At 44.0% G+C, this 16,316-nt stretch overlaps 1 protein-coding gene across 1 annotated transcript in view; it reads left to right on the forward strand.

Annotated features, from left to right (window-relative positions):
* LOC126263616 (zwei Ig domain protein zig-8-like) overlaps positions 1-15,366 on the forward strand; it is a gene marked incomplete at its 3' end in the record, with an annotated part of 499,015 nt that extends 483,649 nt beyond the window's left edge. The window contains exons 8-9 of the mRNA XM_049960703.1: positions 1,604-1,814; positions 15,308-15,366. Coding sequence (XP_049816660.1) covers positions 1,604-1,814; positions 15,308-15,366 — 270 coding nt within the window. The remainder of the gene's footprint in view (positions 1-1,603; positions 1,815-15,307) is intronic.
* Between the last annotated feature and the right edge of the window lie 950 nt (positions 15,367-16,316).

A 16,316-nucleotide genomic window follows, 5' to 3' on the forward strand; every position in this document is an offset into this window, starting at 1 on the left:
CGTGAACTTGGGCGACGTTGGGGTTTTTTGAAGAGTTTCTTGTTTTGCTGTATTGAACGCCAAATTAAGCCATGGAGAGGCGTTGTTTCACCTAGTTTGGACTTCAGCGTGGTATGTATTCAGCATATTTCTGTAAAGAATGACTGGGAACAGTAGGGTAAGGTTTTGTCGTAGCATGGCTAATACCTTGTTGAAAACAATTCGAATTCCCTAGAAGTACATGCTGGAGTATTATCGCTCACCAGAACCTTGGAAGGAGTAAGCAGTGAAAATATGTTTTACAGGTGCTTAATAAGGACGCCATGACTCCTCTACTTGGCAGAAACCACACAAATCGGGACAAGGCATCTACCACCACAAATATGTATCTGTTACCTGCTTGCGTTCGGGGCAATGATCGTATATAATCAATAAATAAACGCTCACTTAGCTGCTCTGCTGTGATAGACCAGAGCAGCCCAATTTGTGTGTCAGAATTAGCTTTAGCAGTCTTACAATCCGGGCACTAACCCACCATTTTCTGCACGTCCTTATAGAGAGACCGCCACGTTAATGGTTTCTTGATCTTATATATTATGAATGCGTAAGAGATCCCCTAAAACCGACTCGCGATAGTACCGGGACATAGATGGGACCAGCGCCCTTGCAGCCTAATTTTTAACTGCCCGTTCTTTTTAGTTCACAAACAAAGGATGCCCTTCCTTAGTTGATACCCTGGTACATCACAACCAGATTTTAGAGGACCTGTAATAACCTCGAGCTCGGGATCGTGTTCCTGCTGTTCCTGTAGGTCAGCGATCAGGCGCGGTACCTCGGCAAGCAAGAAATGACAGTTGATCCATTCCTGTGTTCCTTAATTTAGTCGTACCTTACATCTAGGTCCGTTTATTAACCTCCCAGTTTGCATCTGTTTCAGCATCACAGTCTGTTTCTGGGTCATTGCAAGTGTCCTGTTCTGCTGATTGTGTGTTTGCCCTTATTTGTGTACGCGTTTCTTCTTGCTTGTATTACTAGGGAAACACGTTCTCGGTTGTGTCATTCTGTATGCTCCAACCGTCCGGCTGTCGTAAAATTTGCCCTACGTTGTCATATTCCGTTTGTGGTCGTATGTGTGTGTGTGTGTGTGTGTGTGTGTTGTGTGTGTGTGTGTGTGCGCGCGCGCGCGCATCTCTCTCTCTCTCTCTGTCACAGTGTAGGGTCGTATGTTCAGGAGTTTCTAGTTCTCCGCAAGTGGCCAAGGGTGTTCTGCTGATAGCAAAGTAACGGAGTTGTTCTCCATATGGACCATGGTCCCTGAGGAAATGGACAGTGCCACGTGCGGTATCTGTGTGTTTTGGTCTCATTCGTTTCTCGATGTTTGGGTAAAAGTTGTAGACGAGACGTTCCTTTTCTGCTGTATACCATTGTATCTTGCAGGTATCATTTATATCAGCGCTTCAGTTTGCCCCTGTCTGTGATGTTTTCTCCTATACGAAGGACCGTGAATTATGTAGAGAGCCGCAGGTGCCCTGAGACTGGGACAAGTGTCGGGCAGCCAGAGCGGGAGCGCTTTGCGATGCGGGCCCCGCCGCGGCCGGTGACGGGCGGCGGTGTTTGCCCGCAGAGCCCGACGCCGCCGCAGTACGTGTTCTGGTTCCACAACGAGCGGGTCGTCAACTACGAGGGGTCGCGCGCCGTCGCCGTGAGCACGGAGCCGGGCCCGCGCACGCACTCGCGGCTCCTCATCTCGCGCGCCACGCGCCACGACTCGGGCAACTACACGTGCAGCGCGCCCGACACACAGCCCGACACCATCAACGTCTACGTCTCGCAGGGTGAGTGGCTGCCGCCTGCGCTCCCCCCGTCTGCCACACTTCCAGGGCGCGCCCTGCGTGCCCAGCAGAACACTCCCCGATCCGTTCTACACGGCTTCTCGTCACTGTTGGACCTCTACAAGTACACGGTGTCACGTAACTCACTCCCTATTTTTAAACAGACAAAATTTCTGTATTTTGAACCAGCTTTCTTAAAAATACTTTTGATAGAAACAGGACTCCTTGAAGTTGCGTTTACCGTCATTTTAAACCTCCGCATAAGCTCTAGCCTTCTGTACGCGATTCTTTTATTTTTATTTATTCTTTTTTTTTTTTTTTTTTTCAATTAACTTATACGTGCGATACTGCTGCCTGCAACATGTTAGGTGTAACATTGGTAGCACATCGGATATTTATACAAATGATATGACACAATTCCAGGGACATTACTGGTCTCATACACACATGATTTTTGCATATTGACTGAATCGGAAAATTAAAATTTGTATCAAGGCCGGGATTCGAACCTGCGTCTTCTGTTTACTAGGCAGATGCGCTGGTCACTAACGCACCTCGTCACAGCGGTTCGCACAACTGCACTGATTACCCTGCCATGTCTCCCTCCTCTATGCAAATTTTCACTGACGCCCCAGTCTTCCTTAAATTCCCCCTTACGCACGAACAGAATTGCCGAGGCTCCCCGTGTTCTGGAATAGCACCTCAGAACATGGAGAGCCTCGACAATCCTTTTCGTGTGTAAGGGGAATTTAAGGTGGACTGTGGCAGCGGATTGAGCAACGAGCTGTGCCAGGTACACGAGTGCAGTCTGCCCTCGGCAGTGACACAGTGCGGACCGTGTTGCCCGCCGGCCGCGCTGTGGTGCGCGCGCCTGTTTGTTTACGCCGGAGCAGCTTCGCGTGTGCGGTGTTGTGAGTCTAGAACGAGATGGCACACTCGTACAGAAAAACTACTTTGAAGTTCAGTTTTGCGAACGACTATACACGACCAAAGGCACACGAGATTGAACGTTTTTTCAGAGAAGAGGTAAAAATCCATCCACAGGAAATCTTGGGAATCCATTTATCGATCGTTTCAAGCGTCGTCTATGTCAAGCTTATTGACGAGGCTGCTTGCGAAAGATTTCTACAACGATCACCGAACGGGTATCGTTTCTGTTATGCCGGCGTTAATGTTGGTGCGGTTACGGTCGATCACGCGGGAATGGGGATACGCACTATATGTTTCTTCGAACTTCCGTTTGATGCCCCGTCTGAACTTTTGACCGACGCCTTTCGACCATACGGTACAGTTCTATCTCATTTGGCCGAAAAATGGACGAGTTTTACCACATACCCCGTCCTAAATGGGATGAGACAAATACGGATAGAGCTGCGAAAGCACGTACTCTCTTATTTGTACATAGGAGGTTGTCGAGCTATTCAATCTATGATGGACAACCTCGCACTTGCTCGGGGTGCGGGAAAGAAGGTCACGTCCGCTCGGAATGCCTCCAGCGACGTTTAGTGCAAACCCCACGGGATGACTTTCAGGCGCCACAACAGATGACTGTATTACCGTTGACCTTTGTGGAAGCCCCTAGAGGAGACGTGGGGGAGATTTCCGATGGGCACCAGCAGCTGCGCCCTACAGAGAACATGGACACCAACGGACTGGAACTCCGACCACCGGATCCACCACAGCAGACACAGGACACCACGCAAGAGATGCAGCTTACGGCCGCTCCAGGCTCATCCGTGGTGGCTGCCAGTGCTTCCACCGAGAGCGTGATAGGCCAGGACCAAGACGGCGGATGCGGATGCGGAAGCAAGGCGACGGAAAGAGCGTTCACCGAAGAGAAGAAAGAAGCGTCGACTGACTTCTGCTGACGGTACCCACTATCCTTCGGCCAGTTCCGGAAATATAGTTAGGCTGCGCAACAATGGACACTGATGAACATCGTTTAGCATGTAGTGGGACGGTTCCGGTGTGGCACTTGGCACGACAGATATTGGCGTTCCTGTTACGCTCCGCCCTTCACACAATTTCTGCAGACACCCTTTTTTCCGGTCCAAAAAACCAATGCAGTGACATGGGTACGGGGAATGGTTGTGGGCTACGTTTATAACGAATCGGAAAAGGACAAAATAGATTTTTGACATTTTCTCCTGGATGGACACACGAAGCTTCATCAGCGTAAGAAATATAGGCAAGGCTTCTCTAATTACCTGCGACTTACATTTACCGACCCGCCGGCCAGATGGGGTGTGACGAGTGAGAGATGAGATAGACGAAGAAGCCGAGATAGACATCGATCACACTTTGCGGACCCTTAGTTACTTTCGAGAAGACGACCCAGTCTTACACCATCGTCTGGAGAACGGGTCGATAGATGGCTCTATTGCTCTATCGTGAGCCCCCGACACGAATTTCATTTCATTGCTAGAGGAGCATGTTTCTTTTGTATTTGTACTATCCGTGATGTCTTCATGTCTTTTTCATTTGGACATTTTCAGTTTTATTCATTTACTTACTTAATTCATTTTCTAATTAGCCACTATTTGTCAACATTTGGACATTGTAGACACTATTTATGCGGTATTATAACAAAATGTGTGTCAGCAAAGGTTGTAAGTCTGAAAAAAATAAAAATAAAATAAATAAATAAATTAAAAGAGTAGTGTTGAACTCTAAGTCTGAGCTTCAAACCACCTTTACCCCATTAAAAAAAAAATCGATAGAGCGTCTGCTGTATAAGCAGGAGATGGAGATCCTCGGTTCGAGCCCCAGTCGAGGCACACAGTTTCAACTGTCCCAGTTATATCAACGCCTTAAAAAAAATAGTGGCTAGCACCCCTGCCTAGTAAACAAAACGCCCAGGTTCGATTCCCGGCCTTGGTACAAATTTTAATTCGCCGCTCAATTCTACATACAACAAACATGACGTATTACTGCTTCCAATTCATCCACGTTCCGTGAATTTCACTTGAAAACCACCACCTTAACCCAGTCCTAGCAAAAAAATATGTCAAGCAGTTAAATCAGTGCTCCAGGCAGGCCATTCGTGTGCACCATGTTTGACAATCTTACGACCTGAGAAATGATCGTACGGCCATTCGCGGACATCATGTGCAAAATGTGCAGGTGCTCCGTGCTGCATGAAGTGAAGCTGTGGGTTGTTACATTGTGAAACTGGACGCCCTTGTGCTTTTCTAACACATTCGTTTGGTCGTTTTTCGGCTGCCCAGTAGTGGAAGTTACATCTGCTTACAAATCCTCCAATATGGAATCCTGCTTCATTAGTCCACAGAACGTCCTCAAAAAGTTCAGATCAATCATCATTCCAACCCAAGAAAATTTCTCCAAACTCCGTTCTTCTAACACAGTCGTCAGTGTGGCTTCAACGGTGTAAAAGTGAGATCTTTATTAAGAATAGTTTCAAATGGGTAACGTCAAAGACCAGTTTCACGAGATCTTTGACGCAGTGGTTTTTTAGGGCTCTTCGTGAACATTTCACGAATCTGTCAACATCCTTTGGTAATGATCTTCCTGATCTACTTGCATTGGCGACACTCCGTGTTCCTACTAATTTGGAATTGCAGTTTTCAGCTGTTTTTGCATCCGGTGTGCATGGATTCCTGGTTCAGCCCTCCACCACACTTGCACTCTCACCGCAGATCCCCAGACCTCACAACAAGCTGCTACTTTTGCCCGTTCTTCCACAGTCAACACAGGTGGCAGATTCCAATTGAAAAAAAAATGTTAAACACAACCTCAGAGAGTGCTTTAGCTAACAAAAGTAGTTCTAAAGAAGTAGGTTCATAAATAAAGAAATTATAACTGTTTAAAAATAGGGATGACACCCTGTGTAGCACCTACTTCATTGGCATAGCTTTCTAACGAGTGATTAGGGACTGTGCTCTTTATCAAAACCGGCGATTTTAGCTCCTAAAAATTATTATTAGAAATACCTATGCATGACACCTGATGAATTACTCATTGTTTCTCTAGTCGTTCTCCTGACGTTCTGCATCACTCCCTTTCTCTCTCAATTCATTGCTTTTCTCTGATTCCTAAGAGCGTTGGGAAAATCGATCGGTTAAAGTCGATAATGGTTTTTTAGTTCTAAATAACTGGTATTATTTGGTATTAGTTTGGTCTCGATTATAAAACATGTTCATATTTTTTCAATAATAACCGAGTTAAAAAACCGAAATATGAATTAATCATAGCAGTAGTGCAAAAAATTTTTCTTTTTTAAATACACCTTTTTTAACAAGCAGTAATTCATGTTTGTAAAAATTGCGTTTGTTTGGAATACTTCATTATTATGGAAAATGGCGATCAGTGCTGTTTTAATAACAATGCCGACACAAACGAGCAACAAACACTTGGCGAAGGAATTGGTGCAACACTGCTGAGATGATAATGTCCACCTCGGCCTGTGTCGTGGCTTAGGGTACGCGTGTACCTGCTGTGTGCCAGTGTACGTTAGTTTCTTGCTGTCGTCGCCGGACATGCGTTGTATTGTAGAATGGCATCAACTCTAGCATGTTACTATTTTTACAAAGTGACGTAGCAGTGAAGTACAATGCTTTATTTGCTTTTAAAGATTTAAGGTTTTTCATTTCTATGAAATAAAAAAAGGAAGGAAATTATGATAACAACAATTCACTAATACTATACAATAAAAATTGAAAACAGCTAATCTGGTGCCTCTGTCTGCATAACATGCCTTTACCTGCTTGTAGCTTTCACAGCAGACAAATTAACACGAAGAACAGAGTTCTTCAACGTCCTTTTCACCCTTTAGCAATGACTGTTTGTAATGCCCAAACAGTGGTATGATTCCCAGTTACGTTATTCTTGAGCAGAGTTTCAAAAGACTATAATCAATGGCAGTAAATTGGTGACTTTTTGTTGTATTCAAATACTTATCAATTTTCGAGAAAAACAGCTAACGCTGGACGGACTAAGTTTTCCTTTGTTTGCCTATTTAACTTTATAGTTTGATGCTGTGTATCTTGAAACTGAGAGTAAAAATTTTTCAATTTTTTTTCAGTTTCTACGTTTATTACAGGAAATATCAGAAATAAAATACCGAAAGTTGGTTACTTCAGAAACCGATTATTTTGAGCAGTTTTAACAGAGTATAAACTGGAGTGAGAAAAAAGATATCACCAAACAGCGGTTGTTTAGCGATATCCGTCGTCCAGAATTCCTAGTCCATTGGGAACCTCTTTTTCTGTGGCTGTTTTACTTAACATTTTTTTCTGGCTCTCCTACCAAACAGTTTGCCTTTTGACTGAACGAATCTCTGTCTAGTACTCACACTGCTTGTACTAGGATTCAACGATGTCCATCTCGGATTCATAGTGTATTTTTTTTAAAATTTTCTTGTACACGTGGTGTTCACAATACATCCTTTGTTGAGATCAACTCTTACCTGTTACTTCACTTGTTCCACTGTTCATACTGTTAACATTAGCCGATTAACTTCCATTTATACATGTCTGTTTACTACAGACCATATAACATTGATTTACTTTAGTATGGCTTCTAATTACTATCAGCCGTGTTGCCATTTGTGGAGGAACACTTTTCTATGTTGACAAAATCTTTTCTTTAATCACACCTCATATACTATCGTACTATACAGGCTGTCCCATTTATCTTCACCATAATAAATAACTGTTTTTCCATATGCAAATTACAAAATGTTTCAATCAAATGTTCTTCAGCCGTCACGGGACATCAGTCAGTATGATTTCCTTCGTTGTAGCTTTGTTTTTTTACGAAGTTATGAACAGCGGTATGACTTTTTTAAATGGCACCCTGTATTTTTTATTCGGTAATTCATTTCTTCTCCTAAAGGCTTATTCAAAAATGCATCACAGTGTACCATTCACTGAAAGACAACGTTATTAATTACATAACACAACACTGACGTTGAGGCTCCCAGCGCTTAGTGCAGGTACTCGGGGTAATGGAACACATCCACGTGCTGACATAAGTAGAATGCACACCGGACATTCCGGCATCCATCGTCAGTTGAAGAGCTATGTGAGTAGAATGTGCACCAACGAAGAGAAGTTAGAAATGCTACTCATCTATGGGGAATGGAAGTTAGAAGATAAGTAATTGCAATACTGTCTTCTTATGCACGAGTACATTTAATACAGTAACTTAGTCATTTTAAAAACTTTTGTGTACAGTAGGCATACATTAAAGGCTGTCCTTCCTACAAACTGCATCGACATAACGTTTCTTTTATTGTTGTTCAGAAAATGGTGCAAATGGCTCTGATCACTATGGGACTTAACTTCTGAGGTCATCAGTCCCCTAGAATTTAGAACTTCTTAAACCTAACTAACCTAATGACATCACACACATCCATGCCCGAGGCAGGATTCGAACCGGCGACCGTAGCGGTCGCTTGGTTCCAGACTGTAGCGCCTAGAACCGCTCGGCCACTCCTGCCGGCCTCAAACAAGGAACATGCATTATTGGTCCAGCGACAATACATGATGTCTTAGACAGGTGGAACATCGGTGTCAATGGAGAGTTAACGTTTGGTGTGGGGTGCTTGGTGCTACAATTATTGGCTCTTATCTCATCATTGGTAGTCTAGACGGCACAGCGTATCCCAACTTCCCCAAACGAATCCTTCCTCCTCTTCTGTGCTGCTGAGAACCAGAATGCTTATGTGGTATCAACACGCATAATGCCTTGTGCGCACGTCGTGCTCTGAACCGAAGGTATCGTGCCAGATAGAAGTCGAGGAGGAACAGTTTCTTGGCCTGCTAGATCTCCTGATTTAAATCCCCTGGACTTTTTTCTTTGGGAATGCATTAAGACGTTGTGTATCGTGATATTCCAACAACGCTAGAGGACATGCAGGAACGTATCGTGCTTGCTTCTCTTTTCAGCAGGCAACACTGTAAGTAGTAAATAATTCTTTCATTCAACGAGTGCACCAGTGTATCGGTGTCCAGGGTCACCACTTTGAGCACCTTTGAATGTCCTATTCCTCTGCATTGGTACAGGAGAGTCAAAGTCAATTTTGTGTTAAATTTTAACTTGATTTTCATTTGTTTTCTGACAACTCCAGCAAGTGGACGAGTTTGTGATCCAGAACTCAAAGTCAATGTAGTGTTATGTACTTAATAACGTCGTGTTTCAGTGAATGATACATTGTAATACATTTTTGAATTGATCTTCAGGAGAGGAAATGAATTACCGGATAAAAATATTTAGGGTACCATTTAAAAAAATCCATACTGTTGTTCATATCTTTGTAAAAAACAGAGCTACAACGAAGGCAATCATGCTGATTGATGTCCCCATGACGGCTAAAGAACATTTGCGTGAAACATTTTGTAATTTGCATGTGAACAAACAGTTATTTAGGGTGGTCATGATAAATTGAACACGCTGTATAAGAGTTTCATCCAGCGCACTACGCAAATATCTGCTTTCCCATCGACGTTTGGCTCACCAATTTCTTCGTTAAACTTAACTCCCAAATACTACAGCGTCCTCGCTGTCTCCCTTCATCTTAATGTCTTCCATTTGAAGTTGCTGTCTATTCATTTGAAACCATTTACTGAGGTGAATATTCTATTTTTAAATTACTGCTAACCTCTTTTCCACGATGCTTAAATTTTCCATTAGTTTAACCGATTTCTCCCTGTCTTTATGCTTCTAGTCACCAAGTCTTATGTTCTTGAGTTTGGTCTTGTACCCACTTGATACTATCCCCATGCTTCTTTAATGTATCGTCCCATTGAACTAGCATTTCTTCCTGAATCTTTGTTAATTTTTCTGGTGCCTCTTTTTCCCTTGCCTGTTGTCTCCTTATTTAGCTAATTCGTCAAGTATATCGTATTTTTTTCTTATCAGATAAGATTTAATTTTCCTTACTTCATCCTTTCCTCTTCTGCAAAGTTTTCTGCCATTCTTTCTTCATGAATTCAAAATGCCACTGTTACATTGTAAAATCTCCCTTCGTTTGTGATTTTTCTACCTTTACATGAACCTCTTTTACCGTACACGTGTATCTGGCGTATTCTAATTCCCTTTTGTTTTCTTCCTTAGTGTTGCTGATATCTAAAAACTACAGTCTTTAAATTTGTCTTCCGTTCTTTCTGCACTCATCATAGTTCACTAACTATCATGGTCATTAAACGTATTCCTGTTTGGTCCATATTGTCGGCCATTACACAAAGCAGAAACCGCAACCATTTACAACATACCTCAATAGAGTACGGGCCATAGAGACGGATAGTTTTTAATTCAACACTTGCGGTCCATCAAGCCAGAAAACAACCTCAAATTGGCTTATAAATGCCACAGAAACTACAGCGTATGTTCGTCGCGGGAGATTTTCCATGTCTTATAGCTAACGCATAACATCGACTTAGATGTTACAAAAACTGTTTCGTTGGCGTACAGGGCTTGAGATTTGATTGCCAGGTTGTAGTGTCTAACCTCTGTGTGCCTGGACATGCACTTTTTGTAGCGGTTGTCATGCTTCCTCCCGTACGCTCTCTTGCATAATCGAAGTGTCTGTGCTTCCATTTCTAGCCAAGTTAGTTGTACGATCTCGCCAAGATACTTGAAGCGTCTAATAATTTCCATTTGGCCGTACGTCACGTTCGATCTCTAAATGTTAAATTCAATGCAGGTTAACTCACATCAGAACAGTGCATGCTCTGTTGACTTTGTCTATTTGATTGATGCAAATTCACTGTCTACAAAAACTAAGCAGCATATCGCAATGTCGTTGTTCTTCGTCCAAGCTGAAGATGCTTTCAGAGTTATTGGGTTTTTAATTCCCTTTCACTTTTTCTGATGAATCTATCTAGTGTGAGGTTGAAGACTTATGACGACAGTCCACCTTCAGGGCGAATAGTAGTTTTAATTGCAAACAGCTTTGATGTTCACCCCATAAGTTGCAATTAGGACTTCATTTCCGTCAGTGTTTTGTTAATGAAGTCCCTTCTAGGTGCCCAGAAGGAGAGTATCAGCCAACAGAGTGATATGCCTCCTTGAATTGGATGAAAATGCGGATGATTGGTTGGATTGGTTCGCCTTATGTTTCAGTATTCTTTTCAGGTTCAAGATCTGTTCTTCACCTGACTGCCCTTGTCAGAAGCCCACTTGACCTTCCCAGATGTTATGTGTATGCTGTGCTTGTGTCATTTGAGATAAACATGCTGAGCATGTCTTGTACGTGACTCGAAAGCTCGACATCCACTCTTGTGGAGTGGTTGAATGATTATACACTTCCCTGTAAGGCAGTTGTTCTGTCTGCCAAGTATCTGTGATGATTTGTACAAGCTCTTCGAGGGTGTTTTCTCCCTATACTCTGCAATTATTTCGTAGTGATGCCTTCCTCTTCCAAAGTCCTGTTGTTTTTTAGCCTTCGTATATGGCTACAGATTTCATGTTTTGTGTGGGTCGAAATTTAGGGTCTGTATATATGTTTCAGCTACAGCTTCCCAAAATGGTGTCGTTACCTGAAGTTGAAATCAAGAGTAAAAAATATTGGAAGACATTCGCTTCGTTGCAATAAGGCAATGGTCATGTTCAGTTAGGGTTACAGTTGCCTATCGGTTCTGTAGCAGCGGTAACAGCTTTACTTACGTGTGGATCACTTTCACAACGAGACTCAACGTGTTCAAAATGTTCAAATGTTTGTGAAATCTTATGGGACTTAACTGCTAAGGTCATCAGTCCCTAAGCTTACAGACTACTTAATCTGAACTATCCTAAGGACAAACACACACACCCATGCCCGAGGGAGGACTCGAACCTCCGCCGGAACCAGCCGCACAGTTCATGTCTGCAGCGCCCTAGACCGCTCGGCTGACTCAACGTGCTGTGGTGTTACAGTTTATGAATGAAGAAACCCATAACTCATATTTTCAGGCATTTTTAGACTTACTGGTGAGGTCTGAGAGAACCGAAGCAGTTTCGCGGCCGTGACCTAGGAATCCTATTTGCGTGAAAAAATTTAGGGAAACCATTGAAAACCTATATGAGCAAGTTGTTTCTGTAGTGTCGGCAGACTTGCCAACACTACGCACACTAATTGAAAGAGGCGGCCAAGATGCACGCGCTAACTCACGAAGGATGGAGTGAGGTCTGAAACAGGAGACTTAATGAATGTGATAAAGAAAATACGTATCTTTGAATATACTTAACTTTTAATACATCCTTGTATACATCGTTCTTGATGAGACATCTGGAGATTGTGGCGATACAAGTGACTCTTTATATACAAGCTATTTAAGGCTAATGGCGCCTTGCTAAGTCGTAGCCATTAACTTAGCTGAAGGCTATTCTAACTGTCTCTCGGCAAATGAGAGAAATGGCTTCGTCCGTATAGTCGCTAGCAACGTCGTCGTACAACTGGGGCGAGTTCTCGTACGTGTCTCGAGACCTGCCGTGTGGTGGCGCTCGGTCTGCGATCACACAGTGGCGACACGCGGGACCGACATGTACTAATGGACCGCGGCCGATTTAAGCTACCACCTAGCAAGTGTGGTGTCTGGCAGTGACACCACAGTTTCATTATTATTTACTAGCGCTACATTTCTTAACAGATCCCTTACTTATCTGACGCCGGCCGAAGTGGCCGTGCGGTTAAAGGCGCTGCAGTCTGGAACCGCAAGACCGCTACGGTCGCAGGTTCGAATCCTGCCTCGGGCATGGATGTTTGTGATGTCCTTAGGTTAGTTAGGTTTAACTAGTTCTAAGTTCTAGGGGACTAATGACCTCAGAAGTTGAGTCCCATAGTGCTCAGAGTCATTTGAGCCATTTTGAACTTATCTGACTAATCATTTGCATCATAGAATGTTTTACTCGAGAGACACTTATTATTTTCATTTTTAAATCCATTTTCTCCAATAATCTGTTTAATATCCTTGCGTAACTTATTGTACAATTTTATTCTTTGGTGCGGAATGTTGTTTCTGGTGTGCTATTATTTCTTTATTTGTAAACATTAAGTCTACAGCGACTTGACGTTTGATCTGCCATTTCTCAGAGAACAACCTATTAACTATCTTTGCTTTCACATTTAAAATTATTAACTCTGGTAATAATGTTCGTGGGACATCTATTTAACAGGTACTGTGGAACACCTCGTCGAGCGGTAACTGAAGTACACTGTACGCAGAATTCACAAATCCCTAGGCCATAAATCGTACGGATTATACACGATCAGAGATTGAGTATCTTAATATTAGGAGTCACCTTTAGGAGATTATTATTTGCAGCGGTACAAGTCTTCTGTTGACAACTCGAGCTAGCTGCGTGCTTGCGAACCACTGGCGTTCCATAACAGGCAACGGCGACATACGTGCTGCAACATTGCGAAACAGTACGGAGTGGTCTGTGATGTGTGAGCGGCGGCTGCTACGAGATTGTTGCAGGAACTTGCGAGATGGGCGCCGTCTTCATTCGCCTACGGTGTGCGGGGGGCAGGACGAACAGTCTCGGTACATGTGAGCAGAAGTTGTTGAAGACGACCGACGCTAACCTCCTGAGGCAGCCGGAGGCCGCCCGCGCCGCTCCCGGAACCACGGCGGCCCGGGGCTCAGGCGGACGCGCAGCTGGCGCGGCGCGGCGCTCCCTCTACGTCGTGGCGTGGCAGGCAGCCGGCCTCCACGGGGACACACGTCTGCTGAGTCATGGCGAGTCAGGGCACACTATGGGAACAGCGAACGACGGGGAACGACTAATTCTCACTCAGCTGAGCCACACGGATGCAGTGCTCTACAGTTTACTTTCAATACTGGTTGTCAAATCATTACTCGTTATATGAAGTAGCGCAAGTGTAATGTAGCGGCCGAACGCAAAGGAATGTGCATTCATTTACAGTTGTCGCTAGAATGCAACATGAAGTAGTTGATGCACGAAACCCCAATGTAACCTGAGGTGCCTTAGCTACCTGTCTAATTGTCCAAAAGAGCACTTGTGACGGCGTGATTAAATTTTATAATTTGGACAGTGGGTATGAGCTGCATTTGTTTCTACAAGGTCTAATGATCTGAGTACTCATTTAGGGTCATTAGATCCACATCTGAAAATATGTAGTTTAGCTTTATCTACCATACCTATAACAATGACCCCAAATTTTTAAAAGACCGTTTATGTGTAGACTGATGAAATCGTTAAATCTGGACAAAGCTCAAGGACCAGATCGAGTTCCCTATCGCATTCTATACCGAATTTGCGGCTGATTTAGCCCCTCGAACTAAAAACCGTTCTTAGTTATAGGAAAAAAGGGCATGTCACACGCGTCTACAAGAGCAGTAGTAGAAATGATCCACAAAACTATTGTCCAATATCTCTGACATAGATCCGTTGTAAAAGGTTTGAACATATTCTGAGCTCAAACATAATGACGTATCTTCAACAGAATGACCATATCCATGGCAACCAGCATGGATTCCGAAAGCATCGATCGTGTAAAACCCAACTCGTACTTTTCTCACATGACACACTGAAAGCTTTGGATCGAGCCAGTCAGGTAAATACGGTATTTCTTGATTTCCGAAAGGTGTGCCCCAGGAAAGTGTGTTAGGGCTCTTGCTATTCATTTTGCATACTGCAGACAACATAGAAAATAACGTGAGACTTTTGCGGACTATGCAGTTATCTATGATGAACTACTGTCTGAAGGAAGGTAATTAAATATTCAGTCAAATGTTGATAAGATTCCAAAGTGGTGCAAAGTTTGGCAACCTTATTTAAAAGTTCAGAAATGTAAAACTGCGCGCTCCACCGAACGAAGAAAACGTCGTATCCTATGACTATAATATCGACGAGTGTCTGTTGGAATGGGGCAACTCATGCAAATACTCGGTGTAACGCTTTGTAGGGACATGATGACATAGGCTCAGCTGTGGGTAGAGCATGTCGTAGACTTCAGCGTATTGGTAGAATACTGGTGAAGTGCAACCATTCTACAACGGAGATGCTTACAGATCATCCGTGCGATTAGTGCTCAAGTGAGTGGGATCCTTACCCTACCAAGTAGGGCTAACAGGGCATATCGAACGTATACAGAGAAGGCGAACACGAACAGTCGCAGGCTTCTCTCATGTTTGGGAGAGAAACTGAACTGGAAGACTCTCGAAGATAATCATAAAGTATCCCGAGTAAGTTCGTTAACAAAGTTTCAGGGATCGGCTTTAAATGATGACTCTAAGAATATACTACTACACCTTAGATACCTCTCACAAAGGGATCGTGAGGATTAGAATAATTACTACATGGACAGAGGCATTCAAACAATCATCTTAGCGCACTCTATACGTGAAAGGAACGAGAATAAACCCCAATATCTGGAACAATGGGAAGTAGCCTCTCGCATGCACCTCCCGGTGGTTTTGGAGACTATGGATGTAGATACAGGTGTACTTGGAAGCGCCTGGGGGCTGTGCTGATGTGGTTGCGACCGCCCCGGCAGGCGTGAGCTGACGCAGAGACACGGTGTGCTGCAGGGGACAACACGGCGGCCATCCAGCGGCAGGCGGCGTCCGCCCCCCGGCCGCCGCCCCCCGCCCCCCTGCTGGGGGCGGCCCTCGCCGTCGCGGCCGCCGCCTCCGGTCGGGCGCGCGTACGCAGCTGATGACGCCCCCTGCCGCCAGCCGCTCACTTGGGCCTCACTGGTGCAGTCACCTACTCGCTTCATCAGACGGGTAATCTTGTCCATATGGCACATCTGTTAGCTTAGAATACAGTTCTTGTTCGTAGGCGTATCTTGAAGTACATCGAGGAGCCAAAAGGCATGGGATACCTCCTAATATAATGTACGATCTTCTTTTGTCAGGAGTAGTGCAGCAACTCGACGTGGCACGGACTAAACAAGTCAAATGTTATTTTATTCCTGTCTTTGATCACAGTATCAGTTCCTTTGACGATGACCAGTTTCAGCCAGTAATGACCGTCTTCACATCTGTTCTGCACCGTGTCATAATGTGAGTAGGAAAAATGACTGTGTGGACGATGTGGACTACTCTACACCTTATTTTAGATATATGTGACGATGCTGTGCTGAGTATATTTATATGTTTTGACGATGCCATTACGGCCTCATCGCATTAGGACACGGTGTACAACAGATCTGAAGATGGTCATTACTGTCTGAAGTAGGTCATCGTCAAAGGGATTGATATTGTGATCAAAGACTGGAATAAAAAAAATTGATAGTATTGGATCACTGTTCATATTCGTGAATATGTCGCAGCTGGCGAAACTAAAGAAGTCGTCTTAAGTCCCCTGCACAAATATTGAGCCAACTGCCTCCGTAGCCGTTAGTAATTGCGAAAGTGTGGCCAGTGCACAGTTCTGTAAACGAATTGACCTTGCGACTATGTCCGATACAGGTTTCAAACGGGCGACTTGAGTGACCACAGCATTCGCTCGAATTGTCCTGAATGTTCTTCAAACCAATCGCGAACAATTGCAAGCCCGTGACGTGGTGCACTGTGATCCGTAAAATGAAGTCCA

Source organism: Schistocerca nitens, chromosome 6 (assembly GCF_023898315.1).
Source record: "Schistocerca nitens isolate TAMUIC-IGC-003100 chromosome 6, iqSchNite1.1, whole genome shotgun sequence".
Lineage (NCBI taxonomy): Eukaryota > Metazoa > Arthropoda > Insecta > Orthoptera > Acrididae > Schistocerca > Schistocerca nitens.